Raw genomic sequence first — 13955 nt, forward strand, 5'->3', positions numbered from 1 at the left:
TTAGATCCACCCTGACAAAACTGCACACGGATAGTGTAGGGGTTGTATCATGATTCAAGATCCTATTTCTCTCGGTCCCAATTTCTTTCTTTGTCGGTGTTTAGCCTCGGTGCTGCCTCCTTTTTCTTTAATAGAAGAAGAAGAAGAAGAAGAAGAGTTGGTTCTTATATGCCGCTTTTCCCTACCCGAAGTAGGCTCAGAGCGGCTTCCAATTGCCTTCCCTTTCCTCTCCCCACAACAGACACCCTGTGAGGGAGGGGAGGCTGAGAGAGCCCTGAGATTACTGAAGAAGAAGAAGAAGAGTTGGTTCTTATATGCCGCTTTTCCCTACCCGAAGTAGGCTCAAAGCGGTTTACAGTCACCTTCCCTTTCCTCTCACCACAACAGACACCCTGTGGGGTGGGTGAGGCTGAGAGAGCCCTGATATCGCTGCTCGGTCAGAACAGTTTTATCAGTGCCGTGGCGAGCCCAAGGTCACCCAGCTGGCTGCATGTGGGGGAGTGCAGAACCGAACCCGGCATGCCAGATTAGAAGTCCGCACTCCTAACCTCTATACCAAACTGACTAATAGCAATGACCAAATCATCTTTGGTCTCGTCTCACTGAGTTTGCAGCTGAGAATCCGGAAGGAAGGGCAACAGTGTGTGTTTTTGTGTGTATTCTAGTGGCTTGCCGTGTTGGTCTGAAGTAGCACAACAAAAGTGGAGTCCGGTAGCACCTTTAAGACCGACAAAGATTTATTCAAGGCGTGAGCTTAGCTCACGCCTTGAATAAATCTTTGTTGGTCTTAAAGGTGCTATCGGACTCCATTTTCGTTTGTGTGGAGGTTGCTGTGTTTAAATGCTAGCAATAGGCCAGGGGTAAGATCCCTGGATCTCATTTCACTGTTTAGCTAGTCTTCTGAACCTGAGCTGCATGTTAAACCGGTAGGCACTCTGAACCCTTCTCCCTTCAAAGAGAGAGGGAAGAACAGGGTGTCTTGTGACGCTGATATATTTATGTGGGAAGTTAAAGAAGCATGGCGTCTTCATGCCGAGGGGGCCCTGTTTGTATTCTCCGTTCAATGGCTGTCAACGGAATAAAATTTGCTTCTATGATGATTTCATGGGGCTTTCAGTCCCTGTTGTTTTGGTGCAGTGTGAACGGGCCCTGATGGTCGTGAGAGGAAAGTGATGTGGATTCTGAGAAGAGAAATGAGGCAGATTTTGTAACATGAAGGGGAAACCAGACGGACTCTTTCAACGTGCACCAAATAAGGCACATTCAATCCTCTTTCTTTTTTTTTGTAAGATAATTTTGTTGCAAGTTTTTAAAGAATAATGATAAAATTTAACAAAAGCTAACATGTCGGAAAAGGAAAAAGAATTTTAAATAGAATTTTAAATAGGCAAAAGTACAGACTGGAAAAATTAATTTTTCCAGTCTGTACTTCTGCCTAACCTTGTGCTAGCTTCCTCAGAAGCAACTGTCCCTGAGTTCACTGTGATTTATTCCTGAGTAATGTTTGTGTAAACCTTTCTTTCCCTGTGCCTCAGAAGAACTCTGGTCTGACTCTCCCACAAGCTAACGCTGCAATAAAATTGGTTAGTCGTAAAGGGGCCGCTAGATTTCTGTTTGACTTCCCCAACTAATTTGCATTTACGAGTAAAGCTTTGAATCTTTCTCCCTGGACACTTTTGGTCATCCAAGGATCAACCTGTTAGTCCAAACTGCCCGCTGTGGGCTTGCGAGTCCCAGAGGGTGTGAAATGAAATGCGAAACCACCCGTGGCTGTCCGAGGTCATGTTAGAAGGGGCCACCCAAATTTTGGGGAGGAGGGAGAAGGGCGAGGAAGGTCCTGATGCAGCGATCTGTGCAGGGTTGCCGCTTTGGAATCTGCAATGCAAGCAACTGACCCGGACCTTGTGATCGACACTAGCTGCCTTGGATTCAAGGGAAGCTGACTTTCCCACTGAATGGAATATCTCATTGAGGGCTAGGGAAGTGGTGGGCAGCTGTGGCATTTGTTTTCAAGGTTGGCGTTCTGCTTGAAACGTCCCTCTTCAAGCATGTAACTAAGGTGGCTTTTTTCTGTCTGATTGTTCGAGAGCCTCGATCAGCGCATTCCGCACACGTTGGATAATGCACCTTCGATGTGCTTTTGCAGCTGGATTTTCCTATGTGAAACAGGGAAATCTGATGCCATTCTGCACATGCTAGATAATGCGCTTTCAATGCACTTTTGAAGTAGATTTTCATGTTTTGCACAGGAAAATCCAGCTGCAAAAGGACACTGAAAGTGCATTATCCAGTGTGTGTGGAATTGGCCCTGTTTCCAAAGTGCTTTGAAAGTGCATTATCCAGCGTGTGCTGAATGAGCTGGTTAGCCCAGGCCTGCCTGATCGCATCAGATATCGGGATCTAAGCAGGGCCAATCCTGGCCAGTATTTGGACGGGAGGCGTCTAAGGAAGACTAGGGGTCATTATGCGGAGGGAGGCAATGGCCAAACATCTCCAAATGTCTCTTGTCTGACTGACAGACAATCCTCAGATCTCCTGGCCATTCAACATGCGCCGTATGATAAGTAGTAATCATCTGGGAGCCCGTGGAAGAAACCAATTTGCGATTCAATGGCCAACGCATTATTTGCAAAAGATAACGGTAGTTTTCAAACTAGAGTCATCGGTCATAATACTCCTATATCCTGGAATTGAGTTATTCGCTCAAGATCCTGGCCTCTAAAATAATAACGTTTAACAGCATCATCTGGGCATGGAACTGAGGACATGGTGGCTATGCAGGTGGTTGTGAACTTCCTGCATTCTGCAAGGGGTTGGACTAGATGACCCTGGAGGGCCCTTCCAACTCTATGATTCTATGATAATTGGAAGGGGAAAATGCATGCAGGTTTTACATTCTGCTTTCAGACTTTTTTTGGTCTAGATCCTATTTTATAAATGTATCCAAATTCGAGTTTTGTTTTATTTTATATACTACTAGGGGTGAGGAATGGGACTTCCACTGAATTTTTAAAATGCACAATCCCAAATATCTTAGACCATGATCTAGGTGACATCAAACATCTGACTTTCAGTTTGCAGGATATTTAAGCATGTGTGTGAAAAATATTTCCTGCACGTTGTTTGTGTAAACAGGCTTGAAGTTGCAGCCTTGGGGTTTTCAAGGCAAGAGGTGTTCAGAGGGGGTTTGCCATTGCCTGCCTCTGTGTACCAACCGTGGACTTCCTTGGGGGCCTCCCATCCAAGTACTGACCACAGCTGACCCTGTATAGTGAGAATGGGCCATCCTGGGCCATCCAGGTGAGAAGCAAGTACATCAAATGCACAGTGGCCCAGGCAACTTTCAATGTTCCTCTTTCTCATACAGCCCCGAAGAAGCCTCCGTCGCAACCCCCCGTCGACCCAGTGGTGAAAAATAAAACAGAAACCTCAGTGACGTTAGCCTGGTCCCCTCCGAAGATGGAGCGCCCCATCCCCATCGATGGGTACTTGGTGGAACGCAAGAAGCTGACGGGGTTCACGTGGCAGAGATGCCACGAATCCCTCATCACCGCAACAGAATTCACAGTGAGCAACGTTGCCGAAGAGTCCGACTACCACTTCAGAGTATCGGCAGTCAACAGCTACGGCCAGAGTGACTACCTGGAGTTCCCGGGAACTCTGCACCTGGGTGAGTGGAAACAGCCGTCTCCTGCAGCCATTAGAATTGTCAGCAGCCTCCCAGTCGGCCTTCGGGGATGGAGGGGTTGGTGCACATCAAAGTCTACACTTCTCATTCTTTGTTGTTCGTGTGCCTCTACTGCGTCTTTTGTTGTCCCCCTGCCCTTTTTGCCATGTGTTTGGCTCCCTCTGGTGGTCACTTCAGTATTTCATTGCGATATTTCCAGTGACAATGTGTGCAACATTCAATGAGAAGTGTATGGGAATATGAGAACCATCAGTGGCCACTGAACAAATTTAATAATTATAATAATAATGTGTTCTGACTCGAGGCACCCAAAGGTAACCAGAAGGATGTTGGCAGAGTTTAAATATGCAAATATGCAAAGGGTTGAATCACTGGTTGCTTAAAGAGTAAAAAGCTTTACTGAGAAGAGAAATGACTTTGTAAAGAAAGAGAGGAGAGAATCCTGACAGTCTAACTGCCTAACTGTTGTGGAGGCAATCAGCATACCTGCTCGGAGATCTAGGTTATGGTAGTATGTTAAACCTAGTGCCATCTAGGGTTGTTAGGATAAGTCTGGCAGCTGGTAGGAGGGATGGGGGCGGGGAGATCCAAGAACTCAGGATACTCATACACCTGATACGGGGAACTGTCAGTATGTGGGCGAGAGCTTGAATGTAATTTTATTCCGAACAGTTCAAGGAATACTGGATTTATTTCCCAATTCAAATTTGTTAGCAGCCTACCCGATGCTGGGTGTGTTCCGTCTTGCCTTTTCCTCATTCTCCTTCTGAGTTTCGATCCGTTTATCAATGGCCTTTTGTTCTTCACCCCTAGAGCCGGTGTTGGCCGTGAGAACCCCGCTGAAAACGGTAGAAGTCGCTCCGGGCAGGGACGCGACTTTCATTGTCGACCTCACGAAAGTCTGTTCCGGGTCATGGCATCTCAACGGGAAGCTCTTGCAGAACAGCGATAAGTACATCATTACCCGAACCCAAACGACCCACAGCCTGACCATCAAGAGGGTGACAAGGAGTGACAGGGACGCCGAGGTGAAGTTTGTCACCAACGGTCTCGAAGCCACGGCCAAGATAAGACTGAGAGGTAGCCTTGTTTACAGTGGCTCCTTCTGTCCTTCTGACCTTGCACAGGAAGCATAGGGTAGATTTAGACCTAGCAAAGGCTTCCGTTCGTCTTGAAGATCCGGCTGGACGGATGAGAAGAACTAGATCACCTACAGTTGCTCTGTGATCAGGAAGCAGTTGATTAGTTGTTGACTAGAGTAGTTCAGCCATGGGATGGGCTGCCTGAGGAGGTGGGGAGCTCCCCCTCACTGGTGGTCTTCAAGCAGCGGCTGGACGGATCCTTCTCCTGGATGCTGGAGGCTGATCCTGCCTTGAGCAGGGGATGGGACTAGATGGCCTCTGTGGTCACTTCCCACTCTAGGATTCTGTGGTTCTATGAACTTTGTTCCTCAGTCGCTACCATGATGTTTAGAGGCCCTGCATCAGGTGCTCTCATTACCTGAGGATAGCTAGGTGGCAACAAAAGAATGGGTCTCCTCAGCTGTTGCACCAAAATTTTAGAATTCCTTCTGTCACTGTCTTCCGCCCATGGGTGGAGACTTATTTGTTTTGTCTGGCTTTCCTACTGATTCCCATTGGCCCTTCCTCCCATCCGTAGCATCCTAGAGTGGGAAGGGGCCACGCAGGCCATCTAGTCCCACCCCCTGCTCAGTGCAGGATCTCAGTGCAGAGATATATGTGTTTTGTATGAATTGTTTTTATCTTTTTACATGTGTGTTTTGAACTGTTCGTTATCCTGGGGGCCTTAAGCTGGGTGGGAAGGTAGCTTTGAAATGTTTTCTGTAAATAATTACAACTAGTAAAGTTGATCTGAATATCAGAGCTTATAGTGCTAAATCTTGTATAAGATTTTTGAAACGTGTTTTTGGACGAGGCAGCTGCCCTGCTTTAAGGGTGCTTGCTAAATCTATAGTGGTACCACCTTTAACTGTACCGTCACAAGAATTCTCAGCAGGAAAGAGTGAGAATTCAGGAGCATGTCAGTTTCAACATGCGGTGCCTACATCAGTTCGCTAGATCTATTCTGCTGCTATTTTCCAATAGCATCTGCAAACATAAGTGTATTAATTCACTGTGCAAAACAATGCCAGATGTCCACAGCCCACCCTCTTGATCAGGGGTAGTCAAACTGCGGCCCTCCAGATGTCCATGGACTACAATTCCCAGAAGCCCCTGCCAGCATTTGCTGGCAGGGGCTTCTGGGAATTGTAGTCCATGGACATCTGGAGGGCCGCAGTTTGACTACCCCTGCTCTTGATATAAATTATCAGAATTCAAATTTGCTTGTGCCGGTGCAAATCTCAGACTCCAAACCAAAATTTGCTAGAATTTAATGAATGCCAAATGCCATTTTGAGTGCAATTTCACATTGCCGGTGGATGCTCAACTCCACTTCGACTTCCTTTCCTCAGAAGGCGCAGCCAAATTCCTGGACACGGTTGGGTCGGCCCCCGGAATTTCGGTCAGGCTGTCTGAGAAGTTTGAGCTGGTCTGTGAGGTGTCGTCCGAGCACGAGTCCGTCGTGTGGAAGAAGGGTCAGAAGGAGATTCGGCCGGACGAGAGGACGGCCTACACTTTTCAGGGAACACAACGGAAACTCACCGTCAGGGACGCCAGGCGGCAGGACGAAGGGGTCTACACCTGTGAAACCAAGGGGGACAAGATAACATTCCACGTTGAGGTGAAAGGTGAGTCCAGGTCAAAAAGCCTTAGGTCACTGTGACCAGGAAGCTTTATGATTCTGCCGCCATCTTTATTTACAATGGCTAATAGTCACAGATGCACCTCTAACTCCCCCTCAAAGTCAAAATTAGAGACTAACGGACGGGTGCATTCCCAATTGTTCCTGCTCCAGAGCCCGAGGAAGCCTTTGCTAACAAGGAAAAGGTCCAGCAAGAGGTGAAGGCCGTCGTTTCAGAGAACGCCTCCCTCAGCTGCGAGGTGTCCCAGGCTGAGACAGAAGTGAAGTGGTTCAAGGACAGTAGACTGATCGCCTCCAGCAGGAAATTTAGAATCGAATCTGAAGGCAGGTCCCGGAAGCTGACGGTGCAGCAGGTGGAGAAGAAGGATGCTGGGGAATACACCTGTGAGGCCGCTGGCCAGAAACTGACCTTCAGAGTCATTGCGACAGGTACGAGGAGCTTGTGGGTGACTTTTTGTGATTTGAGGCTGCCTTTGGAGCATCTCTCCCATGGGAGAAGTCACAGTTCTGGTAGCAGCTGAATGTATAGATTAGCTCTGCCAGCCCGTGGGATGTAATGAGCGGACCAGGGCCTGAAGGACCCCGGTTCAAACCCCTCCTGCATCGTGAAGTTTGCTGGGTGAAACTGTCAGCTGCTGTTTGGTTTTGGTAGTGGAGTCTAAATATGCAAAGGGGTAAAACACCAGCTACTTGCAGCACCAGCTACTTAAAGAATGTATAGCTTTACTGAGAATTGAAACAACTTTGTAAAAGAGAGAGAGAGAGAGAGAGAGAGAGAGAGAGAGAGAGAGAAAGAATCCTAGCAGTCTGACTAACTGTTCTTCATCCTAAGACAAATAGGGAAGAGGTCTCCAACTGAGCCAGAACTCTGTTGTTGTTGTTATGTGCGAAGTCGTGTCCGACCCATCGCGACTCCATGGACAATGATCCTCCAGGCCTTCCTGTCCTCTACCATTCCCCGGAGTCCATTTAAGTTTGCACCTACTGCTTCAGTGACTCCATCCATCCACCTCATTCTCTGTCGTCCCCTTCTTCTTTTGCCCTCGATCGCTCCCAGCATTAGGCTCTTCTCAAGGGAGTCCTTCCTTCTCATGAGGTGGCCAAAGTATTTGAGTTTCATCTTCAAGATCTGGCCTTCTAAAGAGCAGTCAGGGTTGATCTCCTCTAGGACTGACCGGTTTGTTCGCCTTGCAGTCCAAGGGACTCGCAAGAGTCTTCTCCAGCACCAGAGTTCAAAAGCCTCAATTCTTCTACTGGGCTGTAAAAGGGAACATGGAAGAAGAAGAGTTGGTTCTTATATGCCACTTTTCTCTACCTGAAGGAGTCTCAAAGCGGCTTACAATCACCTTCCCTTCCTCTCCCCACAACAGGCACCCTGGGAAGGAGGTGGGCCTGAGAGAGCCCTGAGATTACTGCTCTGTGTGAACTGCGCTATCAGCATTGTGACGAGCCCAGGGTCGCCCAGCTGGCTGCATATGTAGGAACAGGGAATCAAACACGGCTCACCAGATTAGAAACCACTGCTCTTAACCACGACACCACACTGGCTCTGGAGTTATTGAAGGTTTCTTATCCGATCCCCCTCTCACTGCAGAAGCTGAGGATGTGTTTGCCAACAAGGAGAAGGTGCAGAAGGAAGTAAAGGCCACCCTTTCCCAGGACGTCTCCCTCGGGTGCGAGGTGTCCCAGACCAAGACAGAAGTGAAGTGGTTCAAGGACGGGAAGCTCATTACTTCCAGCAAGAAATTCAAGGTAGAATCCGAAGGCAGATCCCGAAGGTTGATGGTCCACCAGGTGGAGAAGAAAGATGCTGGGGAGTACACCTGTGAGGCCGCTGGCCAAAAACTGACCTTCAAAGTCATTGCAACAGGTACAAGAAGCTTGCATGTTGTGAGGGTGGCCAGCTCCTGTCTGGGCAATATCTGGAGGTTTTGAGGGTAGAGCCTGAGGAGGGACCTCAGCAGGAAGTATTGTCATAAAGTCCTCCCTCCAAAGCAGCCAATTTCTCCAGGGGAGCTGAGTCTGGAGATGAGGTGCAGTTCCCGGGAACCCCAGGTCTTACCTGGGGACTGGCATCCTGACTGGTCACCCGACATTATGTATGTAGGCTATTTCAGGCTTGGAAAGCAATGTTGGGTGAAAGATGTAACCCTCCCCAGCAGGTGCTCAAAGGAGGCAAAGCGATTGGCTATTTTCCTCTCCTTCCCCCACAGCTGCAGAAGCTGAGGAAGTATTTGCCAGCAAAGAGAAGGTGCAGAAAGAGGTGAAGGCTGTCCTTTCCACAAATGCCTCCTTCAGCTGCGAGGTGTCCCAGGCTGAGACGGAGGTGAAGTGGTTCAAGGACGGGGTGCGGATCACCTCCAGCAGGAAATTCAAGACAGAATCTGAAGGCAGATCCCGACGGTTGGTTGTGGAGCAGGCGGAGAAGAAAGACGCTGGGGAATACACCTGCGAAGCCGCTGGGCAAAAATTGACCTTCAAGCTTAATGTTGAAGGTAAGAGTGAAAGATGCTGTTTTGGAATGGGAAATGCTTTCCTCAGAAGCTCAGTTAGGGTTCCTGCAGCAGGAATTCACTGCCATGGAAAGTGGTGGCAGCTAAAGCTCAGACAGCTTCAAGAGGGGACTGGATATAGAAGGTATGGATAGAACAGTCTGTATGGGGCAGTGATTCTTTATATTCTTGATGTTTGGGGGGACAACAGTAGGAGGGCTTCTGGAGTTCTATCCTCGCTGGTGGACTCCCTGATGTTACCAGATTTGGCCACTCTGTGAAACAGAGTGTTGGACTGGGAAGACCCACTAGTCTGATCAATCATGGCTTCTTTGATGTTCATGTTCTTAAGCTGAAATATAAGTGCTGGGCCCATAACCTGAAAGCAGAGCCAACTCTCTGCACAATGGACTTCTATACTTTGGCTGCCTGAGGAATAAGTTCACACTTAGGTTTGTTACTTAGAAAAGAAATAGAAGTTCTTTATTATAAGAAAGCTTCATACTGGATAGGAAAGGCAGAGTAAAAGCTTCTAGCTTTGTATCAAAGCTAGGATGGAAAGAGATAGTAGAAAGCATATTCAGACCTTGTGGTGACCCCAAGAAAGAAAAGTGACCAGAATCAAGGAAACCCTGAGAGGAGCATTCTGAGTAGCGAAGGGATAACAGCAGGAGTGGACAATGAAAAGTAAAACTACAGAGTCCCTATTGATTCCTAGAGTTACCCAATGTCATTTCCTGCTGCCATTCAGAGTGCCAACGGGTAATGAGGGCTGCTAGTGGGAGACCTGGCTCCCTTGCCACAAACAGTACCCCCCTCATAATCCTCGAAGGCAGAAGTAGTCAACCTGTGGTCCTCCAGATGTCCATGGACTACAATTCCCATGGGAATTGTAGTCCATGGACATCTGGAGGATCACAGGTTGACTACCCCTGCTCTAAGGGAAACTGCTGTTAAAATACTTTCAAAGTGGATTCCTAAGAGTCGATGCTGAACCCTAGCAAACAATGCCTCCAGCCAAAAGATGTTTCCTGTCTTCCTCCCACGTGACAGAAGCCCCAGATGTATTTGCTAATAAAGAGAAGGTGCAGAAAGAGGTGAAAGCTATTCTGAAGGAGAGCATGACCTTGGCCTGTGAGGTCACCTCGGCTGGAACGCAGGTGAAATGGTTCAAGGACGGGAAGCCCCTCAGCTCCAGCAAAAAATTCAGAACAGAGGTGGACGGCACCTCCCGCAAACTGGTTCTCGAGGGGGTGGAGAAGAGAGATGTCGGGGAGTACAGCTGTGAAGCCGCTGGCCAGAAGCTGTCTTTCAAGGTGGAAGCTGCAGGTAAGCATCCTTCCTTCCTGCACAGCAGAGAGATGGGGGATTTGGGAACGATGAACACCTGTGCTTGCTTTGCAATGAGCCACTTTTGAAAGGCAGCCGGCAATCAGATCATGTTTATCTGAAGAGAGTGTGCGTGTTGGAAGCGAGACCGGAGATATTGTTTTTTGTGAAGAGAGAGAATGCTGGAAATACCAGTCCCAGGAGACAACATCTGGGAGAGACTTTGGCCTCTCTGCCCTGTGGCTGGCCCTGCAGAGGAACTGGCTGGCCCCTGGGTGAGACGGGAGGCTGGACTGGAGGGACCCTCTCTGGCCTGACCCAGCAGGGCTCTTCTGAGGGTCTTCTCAGGGGAAGGCCTCGGCCTCTCTGCCCTGTGGCTGGCCCTGCAGAGGGACTGGCTGGCCCCTGGGTGAGACGGGAGGCTGGACTGGAGGGACCCTCCCTGGCCCGACCCAGCAGGGCTCTTCTGAGGGTCTTCTCAGGGGAAGGCCTCGGCCTCTCTGCCCTGTGGCTGGCCCTGCAGAGGAACTGGCTGGCCCCTGGGTGAGAGGGGAGGCTGGACTGGAGGGACCCTCCCTGGCCTGACCCAGCAGGGCTCTTCTGAGGGTCTTCTCAGGGGAAGGCCTCGGCCTCTCTGCCCTGTGGCTGGCCCTGCAGAGGAACTGGCTGGCCCCTGGGTGAGACGGGAGGCTGGACTGGAGGGACCCTCTCTGGCCTGACCCAGCAGGGCTCTTCTGAGGGTCTTCTCAGGGGAAGGCCTCGGCCTCTCTGCCCTGTGGCTGGCCCTGCAGAGGGACTGGCTGGCCCCTGGGTGAGACGGGAGGCTGGACTGGAGGGACCCTCCCTGGCCCGACCCAGCAGGGCTCTTCTGAGGGTCTTCTCAGGGGAAGGCCTCGGCCTCTCTGCCCTGTGGCTGGCCCTGCAGAGGAACTGGCTGGCCCCTGGGTGAGACGGGAGGCTGGACTGGAGGGACCCTCCCTGGCCTGACCCAGCAGGGCTCTTCTGAGGGTCTTCTCAGGGGAAGGCCTCGGCCTCCCTGCCCTGTGGCTGGCCCTGCAGAGGAACTGGCTGGCCCCTGGGTGAGACGGGAGGCTGGACTGGAGGGACCCTCCCTGGCCTGACCCAGCAGGGCTCTTCTGAGGGTCTTCTCAGGGAAAGGCCTCGGCCTCTCTGCCCTGTGGCTGGCCCTGCAGAGGACCTGGCTGGCCCCTGGGTGAGACGGGAGGCTGGACTGGAGGGACCCTCCCTGGCCTGACCCAGCAGGGCTTTTCTGAGTCCATATCTCCTGACACCCCCCCCCCCCAATCTGGGATTGCTCTTCCAGAACCAGAGCCCAAATTCCAGAAGAAAACTGCTCAGGACGAGCCGATGGTCATTCAGGAGCACAAGAGTATCAACCTGACGGCGTCCGTGGTGCCCGATAACGCCGAGGTGAAGTGGTTCAAGGACGGAGCCGAGATAAAAAGCAACAAGAAGTATGAGATCCGTAAAGAAGGGGCCTCTCGGTCCTTGACGGTGAAGCTGGCAGAGGAGAAGGACACGGGCGTGTACACGTGTGAGACCAAGGGGGACAAGCAGCAGTTCCAGGTGCAAGTGCAAGGTGAGAAAAGGAGGCCGGAATTAGTTAGAAGAAGAAGAAGAAGAGCAGGTTTTTTGTACCCCACCTTTCCTAGAATCCTAGAATCATAGAATCATAGAGTTGGAAGGGACCTCATGGGTCATCTAGTCCAACCCCCTGCACTATGCAGGACACTCACATCCCAATTGCTTATCTGTTTGAGATGCTTTGTTCCCTTGGTGTGTACCTGTGTTGATGTCCTTTCCCTCTCCTCCCCACGATGCTCAGAAATCCCAGTGAAGTTTGCCAAGAAGTTGGATCCCGTCAAGGCCGAGATCGGGGGGACCCTGACTCTTAGCTGTGAGCTGAACCAGAGCAGGGGCGAAGTCGTCTGGCGCAAGGATGGGGTGGAGCTGAAAGCGAATAAGCGCTACCAAATGCACGAGATTGGTGAAAAACGTGTCCTGGTGGTGACGGGGCTTCGGACAGAAGACAAGGGAGAATACTGCTGTGAAGCCAGGGACGACAAGTGCAGCGTTCACGTGACCCCCATAGGTATGAGTCGGGGGCTAGGCCTGGATCTGGGCCACCTAGGCATTTAAGGGTCTATCCTCCTAGGTGCTGGCAGACTTTAAGCATGCAGTGGCGGCATAGAGCACCAGCTGCTTAGAGAATAAAATAGTTGTGTTGAGGAGGGAAACAACTTTGTAAGTAAGAGAGGAGTGAGATGGTCCTAACTGTCTAACTGACTAACATTCTGGAGGGAATCAGAGAGGAAGTGTGCTCAAAGGAGCAGGAAGTCTCCAATCGAGCCAATGAGGACACAGGAGGAGATTATTTGAAAATATCAGGATCTGAATCTAATCTGAATATGCTAAATACACATCTCCTCTAATGCCCCCTGCAGGATATATACTCTTATATCATGCACACCGCATATTTTGCATAGTCCAGCACTAGATATCAAACTACATTGAAGATGTTGCAAGAATAAGTTGTCCTTTGTTGGGACCAGGAACTCGGTAGATAATCCATAAAAAGGTAGGGCGGTGGGGGAAGAGAGAGCACCACAAAGTGATAACATGTGGTTCTCATTGGAAGACAGTTTGGGAGAATGTTCAGGGCAGAGCTTAGAAAGGGAGGGAGGAAGAGCTGTAGCTCAGTGAGAGGAGACCTGGTTTTTATACCCCGCTTTTCACTACCTGAACGAGCCCCAAAGTGGCTTCCAAACACCTTTCCCTTTCTCTCCCCACAACAGACACCTTGGGAGGGAGGTAGGGCTATGAGAACATCTGTAAGAAGAAGAAGAGTTGGTTCTTATATGCTGCTTTTCCCTACCCGAAGGAGGTTCAAAGTGGCTTACAGTCGCCTTCCCATTCCTCTCCCCACAACAGACACCCTGTGGGGTAGGTGAGGCTGAGAGAGCCCTGAGATTACTGCTCGGTCAGAACAGTTTTATCAGTGCCGTGGCGAGCCCAAGGTCACCCAGCTGGCTGCATGTGGGGGAGCGCAGAATCGAACCCGGCATGCGAGATTAGAAGTCCGCACTCCTAACCACTACACCAAACTGGCAGAGAACTGTGACTAGCCCAAGTTCTCCCAGCTGGCTGCATGGGGAGGAGGAGTGGGGAATCCAACCTGGTTCTCCAGATTAGAGTCTGTCACCGTTAAACACTACACCACACCGGCTTTGCATGCAGAAGGTCCCAGGTTCAATCCCCGGCATCTCGTTAAAAGAATCCAGTTGGGAGGGATGGGAAAGAGCCTGAATCCTTGGAGATCCACTGCCAGATCCACTGCCTTGGAGTCCACTCACTTTGATGGACCAAAGGTAGCTTCATGGAGCCATGGTTAAGAGCGGCAGCCTCTAACCTGAAGAGCCAGGTTTGATTCCCTGCTCCTCCACCTGCAGCCAGCTGCATGACCTTGGGCAAGTCATAGTCCTGTTAGAGCTGTTTACATAGGACTCTCTGTCATGGGGAGAGGAAGGAAAAAAACCCAACTCCTCTTCCTTCTCCTCCTCTTCGTGTTCAGGAGAGTCCCTGCTCAGATCTTCAGATGCAGCTAGAAGGACAATAGTAGTTATTCTGATTATTATTACTCATTATTATATTGTTCTGTTCAT

The 13955-nt window shown here is 50.1% G+C and overlaps 1 protein-coding gene across 7 annotated transcripts in view; it reads left to right on the forward strand.

Moving 5' to 3' along the window:
* Positions 1 to 13955, forward strand: part of OBSCN (obscurin, cytoskeletal calmodulin and titin-interacting RhoGEF) — a 146165-nt gene that overhangs the window by 12474 nt on the left and 119736 nt on the right. For all 7 annotated transcript variants that reach the window (XM_077304054.1, XM_077304057.1, XM_077304056.1 and 4 more), the window contains exons 5-13: positions 3368 to 3670; positions 4502 to 4768; positions 6162 to 6437; positions 6605 to 6880; positions 8046 to 8321; positions 8665 to 8946; positions 9997 to 10272; positions 11597 to 11872; positions 12119 to 12385. In XM_077304054.1, coding sequence (XP_077160169.1) covers positions 3368 to 3670; positions 4502 to 4768; positions 6162 to 6437; positions 6605 to 6880; positions 8046 to 8321; positions 8665 to 8946; positions 9997 to 10272; positions 11597 to 11872; positions 12119 to 12385 — 2499 coding nt within the window. The remainder of the gene's footprint in view (positions 1 to 3367; positions 3671 to 4501; positions 4769 to 6161; positions 6438 to 6604; positions 6881 to 8045; positions 8322 to 8664; positions 8947 to 9996; positions 10273 to 11596; positions 11873 to 12118; positions 12386 to 13955) is intronic.

The sequence above is a fragment of the Paroedura picta genome, chromosome 11 (genome assembly GCF_049243985.1).
Source record: "Paroedura picta isolate Pp20150507F chromosome 11, Ppicta_v3.0, whole genome shotgun sequence".
In the NCBI taxonomy this organism is placed as follows: domain Eukaryota; kingdom Metazoa; phylum Chordata; class Lepidosauria; order Squamata; family Gekkonidae; genus Paroedura; species Paroedura picta.